At 33.3% G+C, this 15580-nt stretch overlaps 1 protein-coding gene across 2 annotated transcripts in view; it reads right to left on the bottom strand.

The window, feature by feature from the left end:
• Nucleotides 1–5635: 5635 nt before the first annotated feature.
• LOC101259095 (probable inactive ATP-dependent zinc metalloprotease FTSHI 5, chloroplastic) overlaps nucleotides 5636–15580 on the bottom strand; it is a 45852-nt gene continuing 35907 nt past the window's right edge. The window contains exons 15-19 of one of the 2 annotated variants that reach the window (XM_004231570.5): nucleotides 15473–15547; nucleotides 14542–14601; nucleotides 9758–9865; nucleotides 8121–8198; nucleotides 5636–6100 (exon numbers count right to left, since the gene is read on the bottom strand). In XM_004231570.5, coding sequence (XP_004231618.2) covers nucleotides 6029–6100; nucleotides 8121–8198; nucleotides 9758–9865; nucleotides 14542–14601; nucleotides 15473–15547 — 393 coding nt within the window. In that variant the 3' untranslated portion in view covers nucleotides 5636–6028. Of the gene's footprint in view, nucleotides 6118–8120; nucleotides 8199–9757; nucleotides 9866–14541; nucleotides 14602–15472; nucleotides 15548–15580 lie in introns of both variants that reach the window. The other variant, XM_010317393.4, reaches the window with a different exon arrangement.

Genomic DNA, 15580 nt, shown 5'->3' with positions numbered 1-15580 from the left:
TATCAAATCACTTAACCTGACTTCATCATTGAATCTGGCTCTGATAGCACTTGTTAGGACCGAAAATAAATAGGAGTAATGCGGAAGCTATCAAAGCAAACCTCGAAAGATCACGAGTAAGAAGACAATGAGAAATATAGCAAAAGACACAAGATTTAATGTGGTTCGATCAATCGACCTACGTCCACAAATGAGATGAGAAATCCACTATAAATATGAGACTACAAAATACATTGGGGAACAACCTCAACCAAATTCACTCGGAATACATGGGAAGTTCACACAAGTGATAACGTATCAAGCTTGTGACCCATAAATTCTCCCCCTAACCAAAACTCTCAAAGCCATTAAGACTACATTGTGAATGCTGATTAAGTTAGAAGGAACATGCCTCTATTTATAGCGTTCTAAACCTTTTCATACCAGAAAAAGAATTAGTCAATCCAAAACATTTTCTTAAAAGGAAAACCTTTTATTGTAAGAAATCAGGGCAAATAAAATCCAATAAAAAACTCATAATAGACTCAAGCTCTTGACCCGACTTCAACTTACCAAGTTAGTCATTTAGAAACTCAAAAAGAGACTGACAAACTTAACTTGATTTTCATGAACGACTTCAAGTTGGTAATAATATGAAAATAGCTTGATAATGTAACCATCTTACATTTCAATCTCACTCATATGAAAATAGATTGATAATATAAGGAATGGGAAACTAGAGGAAAAAATAACTTTAACCGTCAAACATATTTCAGAGTAGGGGTTGTACAAAATCGAATCGAAAATCGAATCAAATCGAAGACCGAGTCAAATCGAAAAAAATCCGACTAGTGATTTGGTTTGACTTGGTTTGGTATTGAAAAATGAAATTCGACTATATTTGGATTGGTTTGGTTTCAATTAAAAAAACCAACCCGACACCAAACCAATAATTTTGTAAAAATTTTATTTTATACATAAAAATAGCTACTTCGATATAATTTTTAAATATCTCTTATACTTTTTCCATAGTTTTATCTTTTAATATATTTATTTTATGTATGAAAGTTAGAATTCTTAATGATCTAATAAAGATTATAGCCGAAACATGTTAGGTAATTATAATAAAGTTTAAATAAAAATAAAATTTTAAATATTTTTTAATTTCAGTAGGAAATATTTTTTATAAATATACATTTTGAAGGGGAATAAATGATAAATGGTCTTTTCTAAATTTAAATTTGGATGGATTTTCAAGAGAAGTTTTTTTAGGGGGTAAAATATGCATGCCATTTTACTTATAAGGAAAAAAATAGGTGGAAAAGATCAGTTAATACTATTTGATCTCCTCTCCATGTAATTTTAAAAAGAGGATATAAGTTTTTAACATTTTTAGAGAATTTTTAAAAATAGATAATCTTTGTTTAGGTATAAATATAGATAGCGCTCCATGTCAAATCATACATACAAATACAACCTTTGAAATTGTTAAAAAAGTGTAATGTCTTGGAAGATGGGCAAGAGTAAGGCTGAAGGTGATTTTCCCTTTGTGAAATGGATTACGAAGGATTTCAAAGGGGTGAGGTTTGTTGAAAGTGATTTGCAATATCTTTACGATAACATGGATCCCGTGGTGGCTGTAATAGCAGAGAGAGATGGCGAGGTGATGATTCCTGTGTGGGATTTAGACACCGGTGGTAACTATCTCCTCAAGTTGAAAAAGGACAAGGATGGTGTGTTTGGATTGTACGAAGATTGGATTGAAATTGTTGCTAAGCGAAGAGGGTTTGAGGGAAATGAAGCGATTGGTTTTTATGTGAACCAGGTGACTTTGGAGCTGACATTTACCGTCATCAACCCAACAAACAATGTCGCTGGAAGTTCTAAGTAGAAGTAATTGTACCTTCTTTTATGTTTAAAAAGCATGTACAATAAGAGTTTTATATCAAAATATATCTCAACAATAACATGCATTAATAAAATAGTTAAATTTCAACTTGATGTGCCTTTTTCATTTCCCTATTGGAATAATGTGAAGTGTGTCAGTCAAAGTTGGTTGCACATAATTTAGTGAAATTGGAAAGTAAAGCAAATATGATGAAAATTCTACTCAAGGCATCGTATAGAATTTCCATCATATCTACCTTAGGCATTCAATGAGGTGGAATTAAATTAAATTGAGCGTACTAAACACAAGTTAGCATGGATAAATAGGACGTACTAAACACAAGACTACGTTTCATTTTGTCAATACATCCGATACTTAAAATCTATTTGACTTGACTAATCTAGATCTGCATCGAGTTAATCATATAGTTCCGGTGCAAATAGCAAGAATTTCTCCACTTCAATAGTTTGAGCCCTAAATTTGTGATTAAGAGAAGGACACCATTTTTTATGTTCTACATAACAGAGTTCATATCTATATCCTGTTAGGTATATTCACTCAGTTTGGATATACTAATCATTGAGTACACAAGCATTCTTTTATGATTTCATTTGTGGTGTATAATAACATACATGCATATGAATCTGAATAAATCACACGAACTAATTTATTTAAAAAAGAAAAATAACTTGTAGATTATTTTTCTCTTAACAAACAAGATCATCATTGGTAAGAGTTGTATATAGTGATCGCAAATGGACGGGTTGGATCAATGTAGACGGATTCAAAATGGGTAAACATAAAAAGGATGATAATTCAATATGGAGAAAATATTTTAGTTTCTTTTTAGATGAATAATAATGGATATGCTTTATTTAGTTTCATTATTTCATAAAAACAAAACAAAAAACTATAACTTTTCAATATAAAATAAATTTATGTAATAACAAGATGAAAATATTTTTAATTTCAAAGTAAATGAGTATTTGAATTTAGAACTAAAACATGCTTAATGCACTTTAAGCAATGTCAATACTAATACATGATTTGTTTATTTTACGTTATTATTTGATTATCCAATATAAAATTAAATAATAGAATGTAATTATAATTAACAAAGAAACGTAAATCTGTATTATATATTTTTAAAGGGTCAAAAACTTCACTTTTTCAATTATAGAGAAGGATAGTTAGTTCTATAAAATCATATCATATATCATTATAAGTGGGAAGCTCCAAAGTGAAAAGTTAAATTACCATTTTGTCCCTCTACTAAATTAAAACTTTTATAATTTTCATATACATATACACACACACACACACACACACACACACACACATATATATATATATACATACATATATATATATATATAATCTTCTCATTTTCATTTCAAAATCTTGACCTTTCAAATTTCTCACACAAATTTTTAAAAAATACAAATGAGTAATTATTCTTTAAAGACAAGAAATTAAAGTAGATGCACGTATCTCTTAAAGTTAAATTTCATCTCTATCTTTTTTTATATTTATTTTAATAGTATTTGACCTTTCAATTTTCCACTAGTCTTTTCATGTTTTCATAATTTTGTTGTATAAATTTAACTTTTGTAAGAAAAATTTTAATTTACTATTCCTACAATTCTTGTGTGTAGGAACTCTAAAATTTATTTCACTCATTAAATTTTTTTTCTTTCATCTCCCAACTTCTTTTTACATTTTCATTCATATTTTAATATATAAAATTTCTTTGTTTTATTGGTTGGACATAGTTTAATCTTTTCAATAATATTTATTCTGATCAATCTTTTCACATTCATTAAATACTCTATAAAGTGTATCATAAGATGGGTTTGTCCAATTATTTCATTTGTCTTCTTTGGTTAGATTTCTCCTCCAAAAAGAGTCTTACTTCAGATAAATCTATTCCAATATAATTGATATAGCTACAAATATTAACCAACACTTTTTTTGTATTATTGCTAAGCTAGCAGCATATTCACTTCTTTTAGTATAATATCTATTTATGAAAAACTTTTGTTGCAATAAAATTCAAATTCAGATACAAGTTGATCTGTGAATGCCTTTGCATATTTGAACTTTGAAATGTGGACATGGACTATGCTTGGAGCACACAGGTTCATAGTTGACTGTGTGTTTGTGTAGTTTAAAATGGTATGAAATACACGTGCGTTGCACGTGTTCGAGAACTAGTATTATTATAAGAGGGAACCAAAAAAGTTAAAAGTTGAATTACGATTTTACCCTTATTATAGATTAAAATGTTATAAAGATATTTAACTATTTAATTTAATTATTAAATTATATTATTTTAATCAAAATGTTAATGACTTTTCCACTTCTTTAGAATATTTTTTAATTAAAATTATCTAATTTAATTTTTTTTCTTGAAATTGTTTAGAATATTATTTTTTGTTTAATATTTATTTCGGGATTCAATGAATTGTGATTATCAAAGTTGAATTTCTTTTTTTCTTTTTACTTAATAAAAATATTTAATAAATAAAAATAACTAATCTAATTAGTAGTATTATTTAAATTGTTACACAATCTAATTAAATAGGAGTAATATTTTAATTATCTCCCAAATTACAACAGCCTATATTCAATGTTTTGGAAGTGCTAGCTTTTTCATCTTCCTAAAATTGTCCTCTATTCAATATTTTGATTTCGTATCAACCTTCTGAAATTATGAAACATTAATGTGAAGTTCATGAATTTGTCAAGCCCTTAGTATAGTTTATCTTTTACTAAATAATTATATATGCATTTTCCCATTAATTTTAAATTTGTTATTTTTTTTAATTTTCATCCGTTAGAAAACTTTTTATGTACTCTATTAAGTTTTATATAAATACACATAACAATTTTTTAAAAAAACATAGGATGCAGTTCCAATTGATTTGCACAGTAATTTAGATAAGTATATTACTATTCAAAATATATCATACAATTGAAAACTTGAGATTCTTATAGCCGATTGCATATTTGAGCCAACAATGTCGAAGAACCATTTCGTTGTAGTTTACCTATCAAGTGATGTTGATTAATTTGTTAAAATTGTTGTCTTTATTTTGTTATTCTATAATTTATCCTACACTTTATATATGTAAGTACATGTATTACTATAGAAAAAAAATGTTATATATGAGAATATATACTTTAGAGGTTTAATAAAAAAATTTGAAGTTATTAGTTTAATGCGTTGTTGCAATACATGAAAAACATTGATTTTAATAATTTGTCTTGTTATCTTCGATATATATATAATACTATTTTACTAATTATTAATGTTATATTCAAAAAAGAAATAACTCAAAAGTTTAAAATCAGACAAAAAGTGATCTTCCCTTTCAAATTCATACAACTCATATTATTTTCTTTAAAAAAATTACTTGAATGAAATACACGTGTGTTGCACGTATTCAAGAACTAGTAACATAAAAAGAAAGAGAAAATCATACTATTTTTAGTGATATCATGAATTTTAAGTGAATAAAGTTAGAAGTTCAACCCATTTGACTAATTCATATTTCATCCATGGTTTACCAATATCTTATTCATATTTTTATGGGTCAAATATGAATATCAGCGCACATTTTACCCATGTGAAATATGACTCACCCAACCATTAACATGTGATCGAGTTGAGCGAATCACTAAAATATGGGCTCATTTTGCAAGCACTAGTCATATCATAAGTTTGTTAAATCGATATACACGTTAAAAGTTAGGCAATTAAAAGTCTCATGTGAAAACCAATGATATTTTATGAGCTCAAGCAATTGTGTACAAAGCAAGACCAAAGAACTATTACTACTAATCTACAAAACTAGCGAAGATACAACAAGAAAATATACAATTTCATCCAAAGATGAGAAGGAAAAATGAATGCAACCTCTTCTCAGCCTGAATCTACAACCTGTAAATACTGGTAAATCCAGAACATAACCCTCTTCATTCTTCTCCAAATCTTCTTATCCCTCATGAAGAAGCAAAAGTAAACAGATAGATAAAATACAATGAAAAGATTTACATCTTCACATCAATAAATATGAATGTGCTAAGATGAACAAATCAGATGGGGGAACTGCAAGCATGAACTGATGGCCAGAAGGTGAAACATGACGCAACTTCTGTTTAATTTGCAGCTGTTAGAAACTCCATCGAAGATGCTTTTCCATTCTCTTGTAGGAATTTTTCTAGCACAGGCTGTGTACAGGTAAAAGCTGTATGTAAATTGGCATACGAAAAAGAGGGGTGGATATAAGCATGCACGTAGATGAAGGAGTTCCAAGTTGAAGTTTCTGATACATCTAATTTTGTGTATACGAAGCAGTATTTCAAAAGGTGAAGCATTTTACTTAGTACGGGTCGAGGTGTAAGCCTTGAAACATAGGGTGTAAGTCCCATGGATCTATAGGGTTTATACCTCATGAATCTTCAATTTTATAATTTTACTACTAAGGAAATTAGCAAATGTAAACTTTTCAGAAGTTCTACAAACAAATCACCAATAATAAAGAAAAATATTATAAATTATTTGAGAAAGGTAACTACAGAAAAAAAGATAATAACCGATATAATCTTCAAAATGAAATAATCATTCACTTAATCATCGATCTCCACATCTACTAGTCCTTCCCACCCTCACCTAATATTTGCACTAATTATTGTTTATATATTTCAAAGAAGGAGAAGGATAAAAAGGCAAGAGCAATGAGAGAAAATGGATAAAGTTGCCTCAAAACATAGCGTCATGGAATACCTATCCTATCAATTTCACGCAAGATTATCTATAAACTATTTCTGATAGTTTATTTATTTACATATTTTGGGAGAAGTCACTTTAACATGAAACATGACAGCACAAAGTATAAATATCATTACACCAATGATAAAAGCATGATTTATAGAAAGAAAAAAATACTTTAAAAATAATAAAAATCAAATTAACGTCTGGGGTGTACGCTTCTACGCCCGGGGCATACACTTAAAATTCTAGGGTGTACGCACTACGAATCTACACATTTCATTTACGCCCACCCCCGGGACTCGTCCCGAAAATGCCTTTGAAAACACTGATATCAAGCATAGAAAAGCTCTGTATGTTCAACTTTTTCACTGGTTGTAAGCTGAATTCTTGATCAGCTCACAGGTACCAGACAAATTGAGCCATGAGTTAAAGAGGCAGAAAACATATCAATTAACAGACCAAACAACTACAAAATCTTCAGCATGTTTCGGTGCACAATTGATGTGGCAAATCTCAACCTACATCCTTTCGCCTCGAAATTTGTGATGGAACTATTTAACGCTATTTTCTCATGCCAAACTCTACAGGTTCAGAGCTTATCATTGAGCACCAAATAATGTTTTGTTGGTGCTCAATATATGTCAACTGAGATTCTCCCAACCTTCCGCAATTGGGGAAGAAAAAATTTACATGAACGTAAGATTACACCATCACTTTCTTACAAGCTAAAGATAAGTGATATACAGAAAAGGGAAGCAGTCATTGCCTAGTGTCAGGTTGAAGAAGGAATTGTTTTCTAGCATAATAATCCAAATTCAAGAAAGAACAAAATTCAGTTCGGATTAAAAGCCTTGGATGAACCAGTGAAAGATAATTACCAAACTCTAGAAGCCTTGCACAACAATTATTAAGAATAATTCTGGCATTATAGGCAGTAACTTTAGCTTAATGAGTAAAAGCTTTGTCTTTTCTTTTTAAGAAATTCCCCCAAAGGACTTGTGGAAATCCAGCAATATTTGTTCATGCAGATCAGAAATGTCTTATAGCTCATTGTATATCACTATCTCTAATTGTGTCAACCTATGACTTAGGATCTTAAACTACTAGTGTTCCTTTATTTCAACTGTCCTCTAGATGTAATTTCACACCGAAACAAGCATCTGGATTGCTCTCCATACACTATACGATATTTCTTCATTGAACTACTTATCAGGTTTATTTAGTCCATTGATAGATTTTGTTAGAAGCTTGTCAGAAATTAACCTAGCATCATTCATTTTTTTCTTCGAGCATATCTAATGGCAACTTCTCCCATATTTATTTAGAAACTCTAACCAAGTCCAGGGTTCTCTTTCTGTTTGTGGTTAGGTCAGCCAAAGGTTAACTCAGTGCAACTGTTATCATCTAAGAAATTGAAGAGTAGATAGTAGAATAAACTTATACATCAGTTGTCCCCTGAGGATTGATGATTAATACCTCATTGTATGCTTTCGAAAGGAAGAATGGTTCTTTTTCATGCACCCCATCATTATCTGCAATAATTCTCTCCAGATCCTGCAAATTAAAAAAGAAAAATGGCCATTAGGAAAACATAATTTAGAGATAGTCAGTAAACAGGAAACGAACACAAACTATGAGGTCATGTAACACGATATGTTGTAGGTAATTGGTATGGACACTCAAGACTGTCATTTTAAAAGACCAGTGGGATAATCCTATCAAGTGGATGATAACAACATAAAATCACAAGAAGATAATAAACGGGGAGAGAACACAAAATTATGAATAATGTATGAAGATATGTAGAGGGCTTGAGGGTTGGTATAGCATCACTAAGAAAGTCATAGTGAAAGGGCAAAGTAGTAATCCCACTCTCACATAGCCAATGAAAAATGGACAGGCTCTAGAACTCCTATTAAACAATTGAGGAAGTATCAGTTAAATGCCTCAGTCTTGAAATATAGGTACTTTCCAAGAATTTATACACTGTACTGAATTTCAATGCAGCAGAAAATTGTTTGGGGAAGTTGCAATTTTCAATTTAGCCTTTTTGTTCAATTTATATTTTTGTGTTATTGCCTCTTTCTGGTAACCATTCCGATGGAACTACTCCTGTTTTCAGAGATCGATCAGACCTTCCAGCAGCTTTGTCCTATTGTGTTATTCTTCTAATGACTTCTCCAGCAACTTTTTGGGTTGATGCTCCAGAAACATTTCCTTTACGCTATCCACTCATTCAAACTACACTAATTACATTACTATAATACTTTTGGTGACTCCAATTAATTCCCTTCTGTGTGTGCCTTTAGGGTTTAGGGGGTTCTTTAACTTTGCAATCACTAGCAATATTTTGGGGTAAAAGTCAGTGTCATTTTTCTTTCCGCGATTGTTCTCTATTTCGTGAAACTATCTGGGCGACTCGTCAACAATTTTAAGCGGAAAATTTTAAGTTAGGAGAACTACTGAAATATTGTATATTTGTATAGAAACATTTGATTTTTTTTTTTCAGAAATGTAAAGTTTATTTGTGTGGAAACATTTTAGTGGTTACCAAATCAAAGCTAGCTAAGGATTCCTCTAGTATGTTGTTAACTACCAGTGTCAATAAGACTTTTCTCTTAGCTAAGGATTCCTCTAGTATTTACTACCAGTGTCAATAAGACTCTTCTCTTCTCTTCTTCTATTTCCACAGATATTAATCCAGGAATTATTAGAAAATGAATGGAGTCTGGCTTGATTTAATCATTGGGGACTCACTTTGGTGTTGTCAACTTGTCATGGGCTGAGGGCAAAGCAAGATAACAAGAATTACAAAAACAAAACCAAAAAAGACGTTCATACAAAATAGTATGCCAAAAGAAATGCTATCCCAACCAAAAGTCTCAAACTGTTAAGAGGCTATGTTGCTCGGACTCTTTCAAAATGTGGAAGGTTGTGTCAGACCCTCCAAAAATAGTGTATTTTTGAAGGATCCGACACGGGCGAGGCATCATTTTGGAGAGTCCGAGCAACTTAGCCCAGAGACATCACAAAGAACATTTTGTCCAGGACGAATTTTCAGAATGCAGAATTAGTTTTTGCAATATCAAACACATACTTCTACATCAGCTTACCTTTCTTGTCAAGACTTCATACTTGAGCAGCTCCTCTACAATCTTCTCTAGCACTTGTCGATTTTTCTGAAGCATGCCTTTTGCTTTATCATAAGCCATATAGTACATCTGTACCAAATAATCAAGGCAGGATGATTATTGGGTTAAGGAAAATACTGCTCTATGATCATACAAGCAAGCAACATCACTTTTAAGTAACTCTACCAGAAGGTAATTTCTGAATTTCATCAGTATACACTATACAGCATATTACATCAGGTTTTAATATTTCAACTATCTTACCAAGAGCAATAAGCTTTCAGGATACTGGTAGTTTTGCTTTAATTCTGGCTGTTAGACCAGCAATGCTTTGTTTTGTGTTGCAACCTGATAAGATCAATCCTTATTCATGCACATGTAATTCATGTACCTCCCATTCTGTTAGAATCTTGTAAGTATTCTAGGAATTTGTAAATATAGTATATACATCTGCTGGGATCAATAAGCTTGATTTACTTCCTGTAACTATGTATTTTTTATTTTTATTTCGAAAATTGATAATTCTGTAGCTATGGATTTTAATTCTCTTCACTTTCTTAGAACATGTAAATTTAGCTATTTAAACCTCAATAGCTTGAGGGAATAATCAAGCACTGTTTTTCTCTCAGGAACTCTTGCTTGTTTCATTTTCACACGGTACTAGAGCCCTTGCGAGGTAGTCATTCTGCATCTTATCGGTGACACCATCACCATGTCATATTCTCCAGCAAATGTCACTGCATCACTTCCCCTGAGGGTTGTACATCAACCGACGCCACTAAGAAGGTTAAAATCATCCGGCAACGAGATTCCAGAAATCCCAGCCCCAGAGCCTCCACGCACATGCACACACCGGGAAGTCTTTCAATATTTCTGAAGGGGTTACCTTAAGTGCAGGCACATGAGAGATCTTTCGACTACTTGTACTTTCTGACGAGAATCAATCACATGTGGGTTTCGCCTCTTCAAAGTGCACTCTACCTCGACCGACGCCACTAAGGAGGTTAAAATCCTCCGGCAACGAGATTCCAGAAAGCCCAGCCCCAGATCCTCCACGCACGTGCACACACCGGGAAGTCTTTCAATATTTCTGAGGGGGTTACCTCAAGTGCAGGCACATGAGAGATCTTTCGACTACTTGTACTTTCTGACGAGAATCAATCACATGTGAATTTCGCCTCTTCAAAGTTCAATCTGCCTCGACCCATCCACTTACCGTGGCATTCTACCACTGGAGCTCTATTTCTAGAAGGTCAGTCCATTTCCTGCGAGGTACACTGTTCTGGCAAGAAACTTTCTGGTTTTTAGTTACCTCATCCACTGTTTCCAGCACTTGCGATCATAACTTGATAACATTTATTCCCATGAACTGATATTTTTGGAGTTGAAACTCCTTTGATTCATCGAAAACGTAGCTTGGATCAGATGCTTTTGGTTCTAAAACTATGGTTACAGTAACTCAAACCAAGTGCCACAAAACCATTGGTAGATACTCCCTCTGTCCCTAATTACTTGTCCACCTTTCCTTTCTTAGTTCTCTAATTACTTGTCCATCTTGACAAATCAAGAAAGAAGAATTTATTTTTACCTATTATACCCTCAAATAATTACTTTTTAAAAGGCAGAACTTCTTGAAAGTCTTAATTTTTTGTATCATGCATGTCATAATTAATAGGGGTAAAATGGTAAACTCACTATGTCAATAAATATTTTCTTAATAAGTGTGTTCATTCAAAAGTGAACAAGTAATTAGGAACAGAGGAAGTACTAGATAACAATTAAGATGCAGAAGACTAAGCCATTCAAGATCACCTAATCAAACAAACTATGGATATTGAAGAGAAGGTTCGACGAGAAGGAGAAAAGATTGCTGCTAAATTGCGTAGCCTCTTATGAAAGTCAAAACAGAAAAGATTGCTGATCAATTGTGTAGCCTCTCATGGAAGTCAAATGAGAAAAGATTGATACTCAATTGTGTATATCCTTATGGAATTTTATTGATTCTAAATTGATGCCCATGTTTCATCCATTCTAGACCAACTTTATAGTTTGGGAAAAGGATCATGCTCTACACACAAATGACCTCTCTCGCTTAGTTTTTTTAAAACAAGAAACTTGTATGCATAAATAAACGGAACAGTACAAAGGATTTTCCTGAAACCATATTTACAATTTATACTCTAAGGGAATAGATTTCTCCATCCGATATAACACCTAGAACATCAACTAAATCAACAGAATCCTCTGAATAAATCTGTTTACACCAAAAAAAAACAAAAAGCAGAAGGCAATTCCATTTGATCTTGTGCACTGGATTACTCAAATCTCCAAAACACCTTGAATTCCTTTGTTTTCAGATTATCCACCAAATGCTTGCAGGGATAATTCTCCATACGTTCCTGTCTTCTACCTGGACTCCTGCTTCCTCCCAACTATGTAGAACTTCAGTGATCTTACCAGGCATTATCCAAGAAATGCCTCTAAGACGAATGAAAAGTCTCCAAAGCTAAACTGTAATTTTGCGGTGTCGAAATAATTGATTCACGGTCTCTGCTTTCTCTACACAAAGAAAATATTTTGAGCATTGAGTTATATTTCTTCTTGCCAGAGCTATGTCCCTTCAATATGAGCAAATCAGCCCCCTCTTGAAGACCACTGAAGGATTCCAATGTGTAGTGAAATTCTGTCACCCTCTGTATCTCCCAATCATTTTGATTTCTTCTGAACCATCCATACTCTCTCCTTATTTCTGCCATGGTCTTCCGTTGACGCACCACTAAGTTGTCTATGTCAGGAAATCTTTCCTGATGATTACCATTCCCTAGCCAGTTGCCTTTCCAAAAAAGAGTTTTCTTTCCATCATTCACTTTGATGAGTGAGTTTTCCTTCAAAAAAGTCCAGTGAGCCCTGATGGATCTCCGTAGGCTAACCCCATATGGGGCCTCCCATTTACCAGTATCTGAAGTGAGTAATTGTCCTTGTCGAGACTCACCCCTTTGTATAGCATAAATATTCTCTCCCCCTGTATTTTGAGATACTGACCTTTCTTCATGCACCGACTTTACTCCCATTGTTGTGATGTCTTTCTTCCCCCAGCTACTTCAAGAACAACTGTGTCCAAAGAGGTTTGTGTCCTTGCATGCTCTGTTTATAAGAAGAGTGAATGTCTTGTTCTTCGAGGAACGAATCAACTTTAAAACCTTCTTTCGACTCCCTTTGTATATCATTTAAAATATAAAGGCCCACTCAATCAGGCCAAATTACTCTATTTTTTGGCTTCTAGCTGGGCCCCAAAATAAAGCCCAATCTTGAGAAAACAGAATTTAACTCCTGAACTTGCAAGTCATGTGACTTTTACACTTGAAGCCCCAATTATATTACAAGTACACATCACGTGACACTCTCCTGCCAAAGCCTAATTATTAGGGATTTCCGGTACTTCTTTTGTCAGCAGAGTTTGATTGTGTCGGGTGGATATTAAGAGATGATGGAAAGACGTCTGTAGGAACTCTAGCGACTTCTCTGGTTGTCGTTGATACCATTTCAAACCTGGGTTTTTCTCTCTACCCATATTGGTATGAAATATAGAACAACTCTTTCAATGATAACCTCATTGGGAACTTTCCGACCATTACCGTCAACTAAGATTCTACGCCATTTTAGATGGTTCTTGAGCTTCGTGGCTATCCAATGTTTTACAACTATCACTTTGCTAGAGGAAATAAAACATTGGCCCTAGATTGAAAACAAAATGACCACCAACAACAACTAAGCCTCGATCCCAAACAAGTTAGGATTGAATATGAATCCGCAATAATCATATTTCTGCATTTAATGCATCTTAGGGCAACATTGTACAAAATACACTTGTAAAACCAAATAACCAACTGGCATAACCAAATGATCAACTGACAAAAATATTCAACAAGTCACTCACCAGATTAACTACATAAGCAACAAGCTTTCTACATACAACAGGCATGCACCCAACCAAGGAAGAGTGTTGTGAGTGTACCGGGTTAAACTTATATCTAAATAAATAGGGATAATGCACAAGTACCCCCTCAACCTATGCACAAAATCTCAGAGACACACTTATACTACTATACTAAGGTCCTATTACCCTCTGAACTTTTTTTATTAATAATTTTCTACCCCTTTTCAGCCTACGCGGTACTATCTTGTGGGTCCAACGTTGGTTGACTTTTTTTTCCAAGCTAGTGCCACGTAGACCTAAAAGGGGTAGAAAGTTACTTATAAAATAAGTTCAGGGGGGTAATAGAACCTTAGTATAGTATAAGTGTGTCTCTGGGATTTCGGACATAGGTTGGGGGGGGGGGGGGGGGGGGGGTAATTGTGCATTTTCCCAAATAAATACGCAAATACAATATACTGACATTGAGTGTCCTACATATAAATTTATTCAAATACCTGAACTTAACCTTTGTCTTCACGCATTCTCCAAACCTTTTCTTTTATTTCTTATCAAAAATGTTAAGAAACCTCCTGGTAACACGCCCAAGCACACTAAGACTACTATATGTACAGTTCAGATAAAGTCAAGCCAGATGGTGGGAGCTATAAGAGGCCCAAATGACAGTTCTTCAACAACCTTACTCTTACAAAGATTAAGTACCATTTGTGGCCCACAGTACCATTTAAGCAAGAAAATTTTGTACATAGAATCCTCATAGAACAAGAAAATAATCTTTTACAGATCATCAATCAAAAGGACCACAGAGTATTACTCATAAGCAACTTCATACCTTTTCCACTTTTGCAGCCATCTCATATTCAAAATGGTTTCCCATACTCAAAGTCGTGACCTATTCAGAATAGCAACATGGAAAAGAAGACGATAAGACAAAAATATATCAATGAAAAAAAGCAAATTAGTTGTGCACCAAGATATACAATGGGCAGTCAGTACTTTATGTTTGGCAAATGTTTGTACCAGCACACATATTTATAAGAACAAGTGTTAAACGACATTGGGTTCTTATTTCCATGTGGAAACTTTTTTAGGCAAGATACTTTCATGGAAGAGATGTGGTTCAGTCATTAAAATAGAGGTGAATGATTTTCTAGTTTGGTTCCACCCCTAACTGTTTGTGGCCAAGGTGGTCATAGCAAAGAACTTGATGTGGTTTACAAGTCACCACAAGGTGACTTGTAAAATATCATTAATATGTCTAGGGAAAGAGAAATGGTTCACAAAAACTATGACATATGTATAGCTATAGTGAAGATAAAAAGAAGCAGTATTAACAAAAACAAAAATTGCAATAAAGCTCTAAGGTCTGTTGGGGCTTTAACCGCAAACAAAGTGTAGGCTTTAATGAAAAAAGATGCAAATGGAAAAACAACACAAATATATATGTTTATTGCAAGAATAATTATAAGCATGAAATGACAAATATATGAACCAAAGACATTGAAAAAAGAAATCCGATAAAGTAAAATATCAATTGTTTAGTGTTGCCTCTTCAAAGGAGGCTCATCGGCAAGGAAACATATGCCTTAGAACCTTGATGATGACACTGAAGAACACATTACGCGATGCAAAGCGCTCAACACGTGTTGAGCCTCGCTTCATGGCTTAAGGGTGCTTTAAGCGCACCTTTGACAACAATGAAGAGGGGAAATATGTTGAATGAAATAAAACATCATGCGGACAGGGAAAATAAAGGTAAATACCGAATTGCCATGATGGTAAATTGTAGGACTATCATCAGGGCCCCAACCATACTGAATCACCATCCTTGTAGCTATCTGTCACAAAATACAATAAATTATTAGGACCCA

The sequence above is a fragment of the Solanum lycopersicum genome, chromosome 2, assembly GCF_036512215.1.
Source record: "Solanum lycopersicum chromosome 2, SLM_r2.1".
Classification (NCBI taxonomy): Eukaryota; Viridiplantae; Streptophyta; class Magnoliopsida; order Solanales; family Solanaceae; genus Solanum; species Solanum lycopersicum.
The sequence above is the reverse complement of the archived record's forward strand: the minus strand, read 5'-3'. Positions and strand labels throughout refer to the sequence as shown.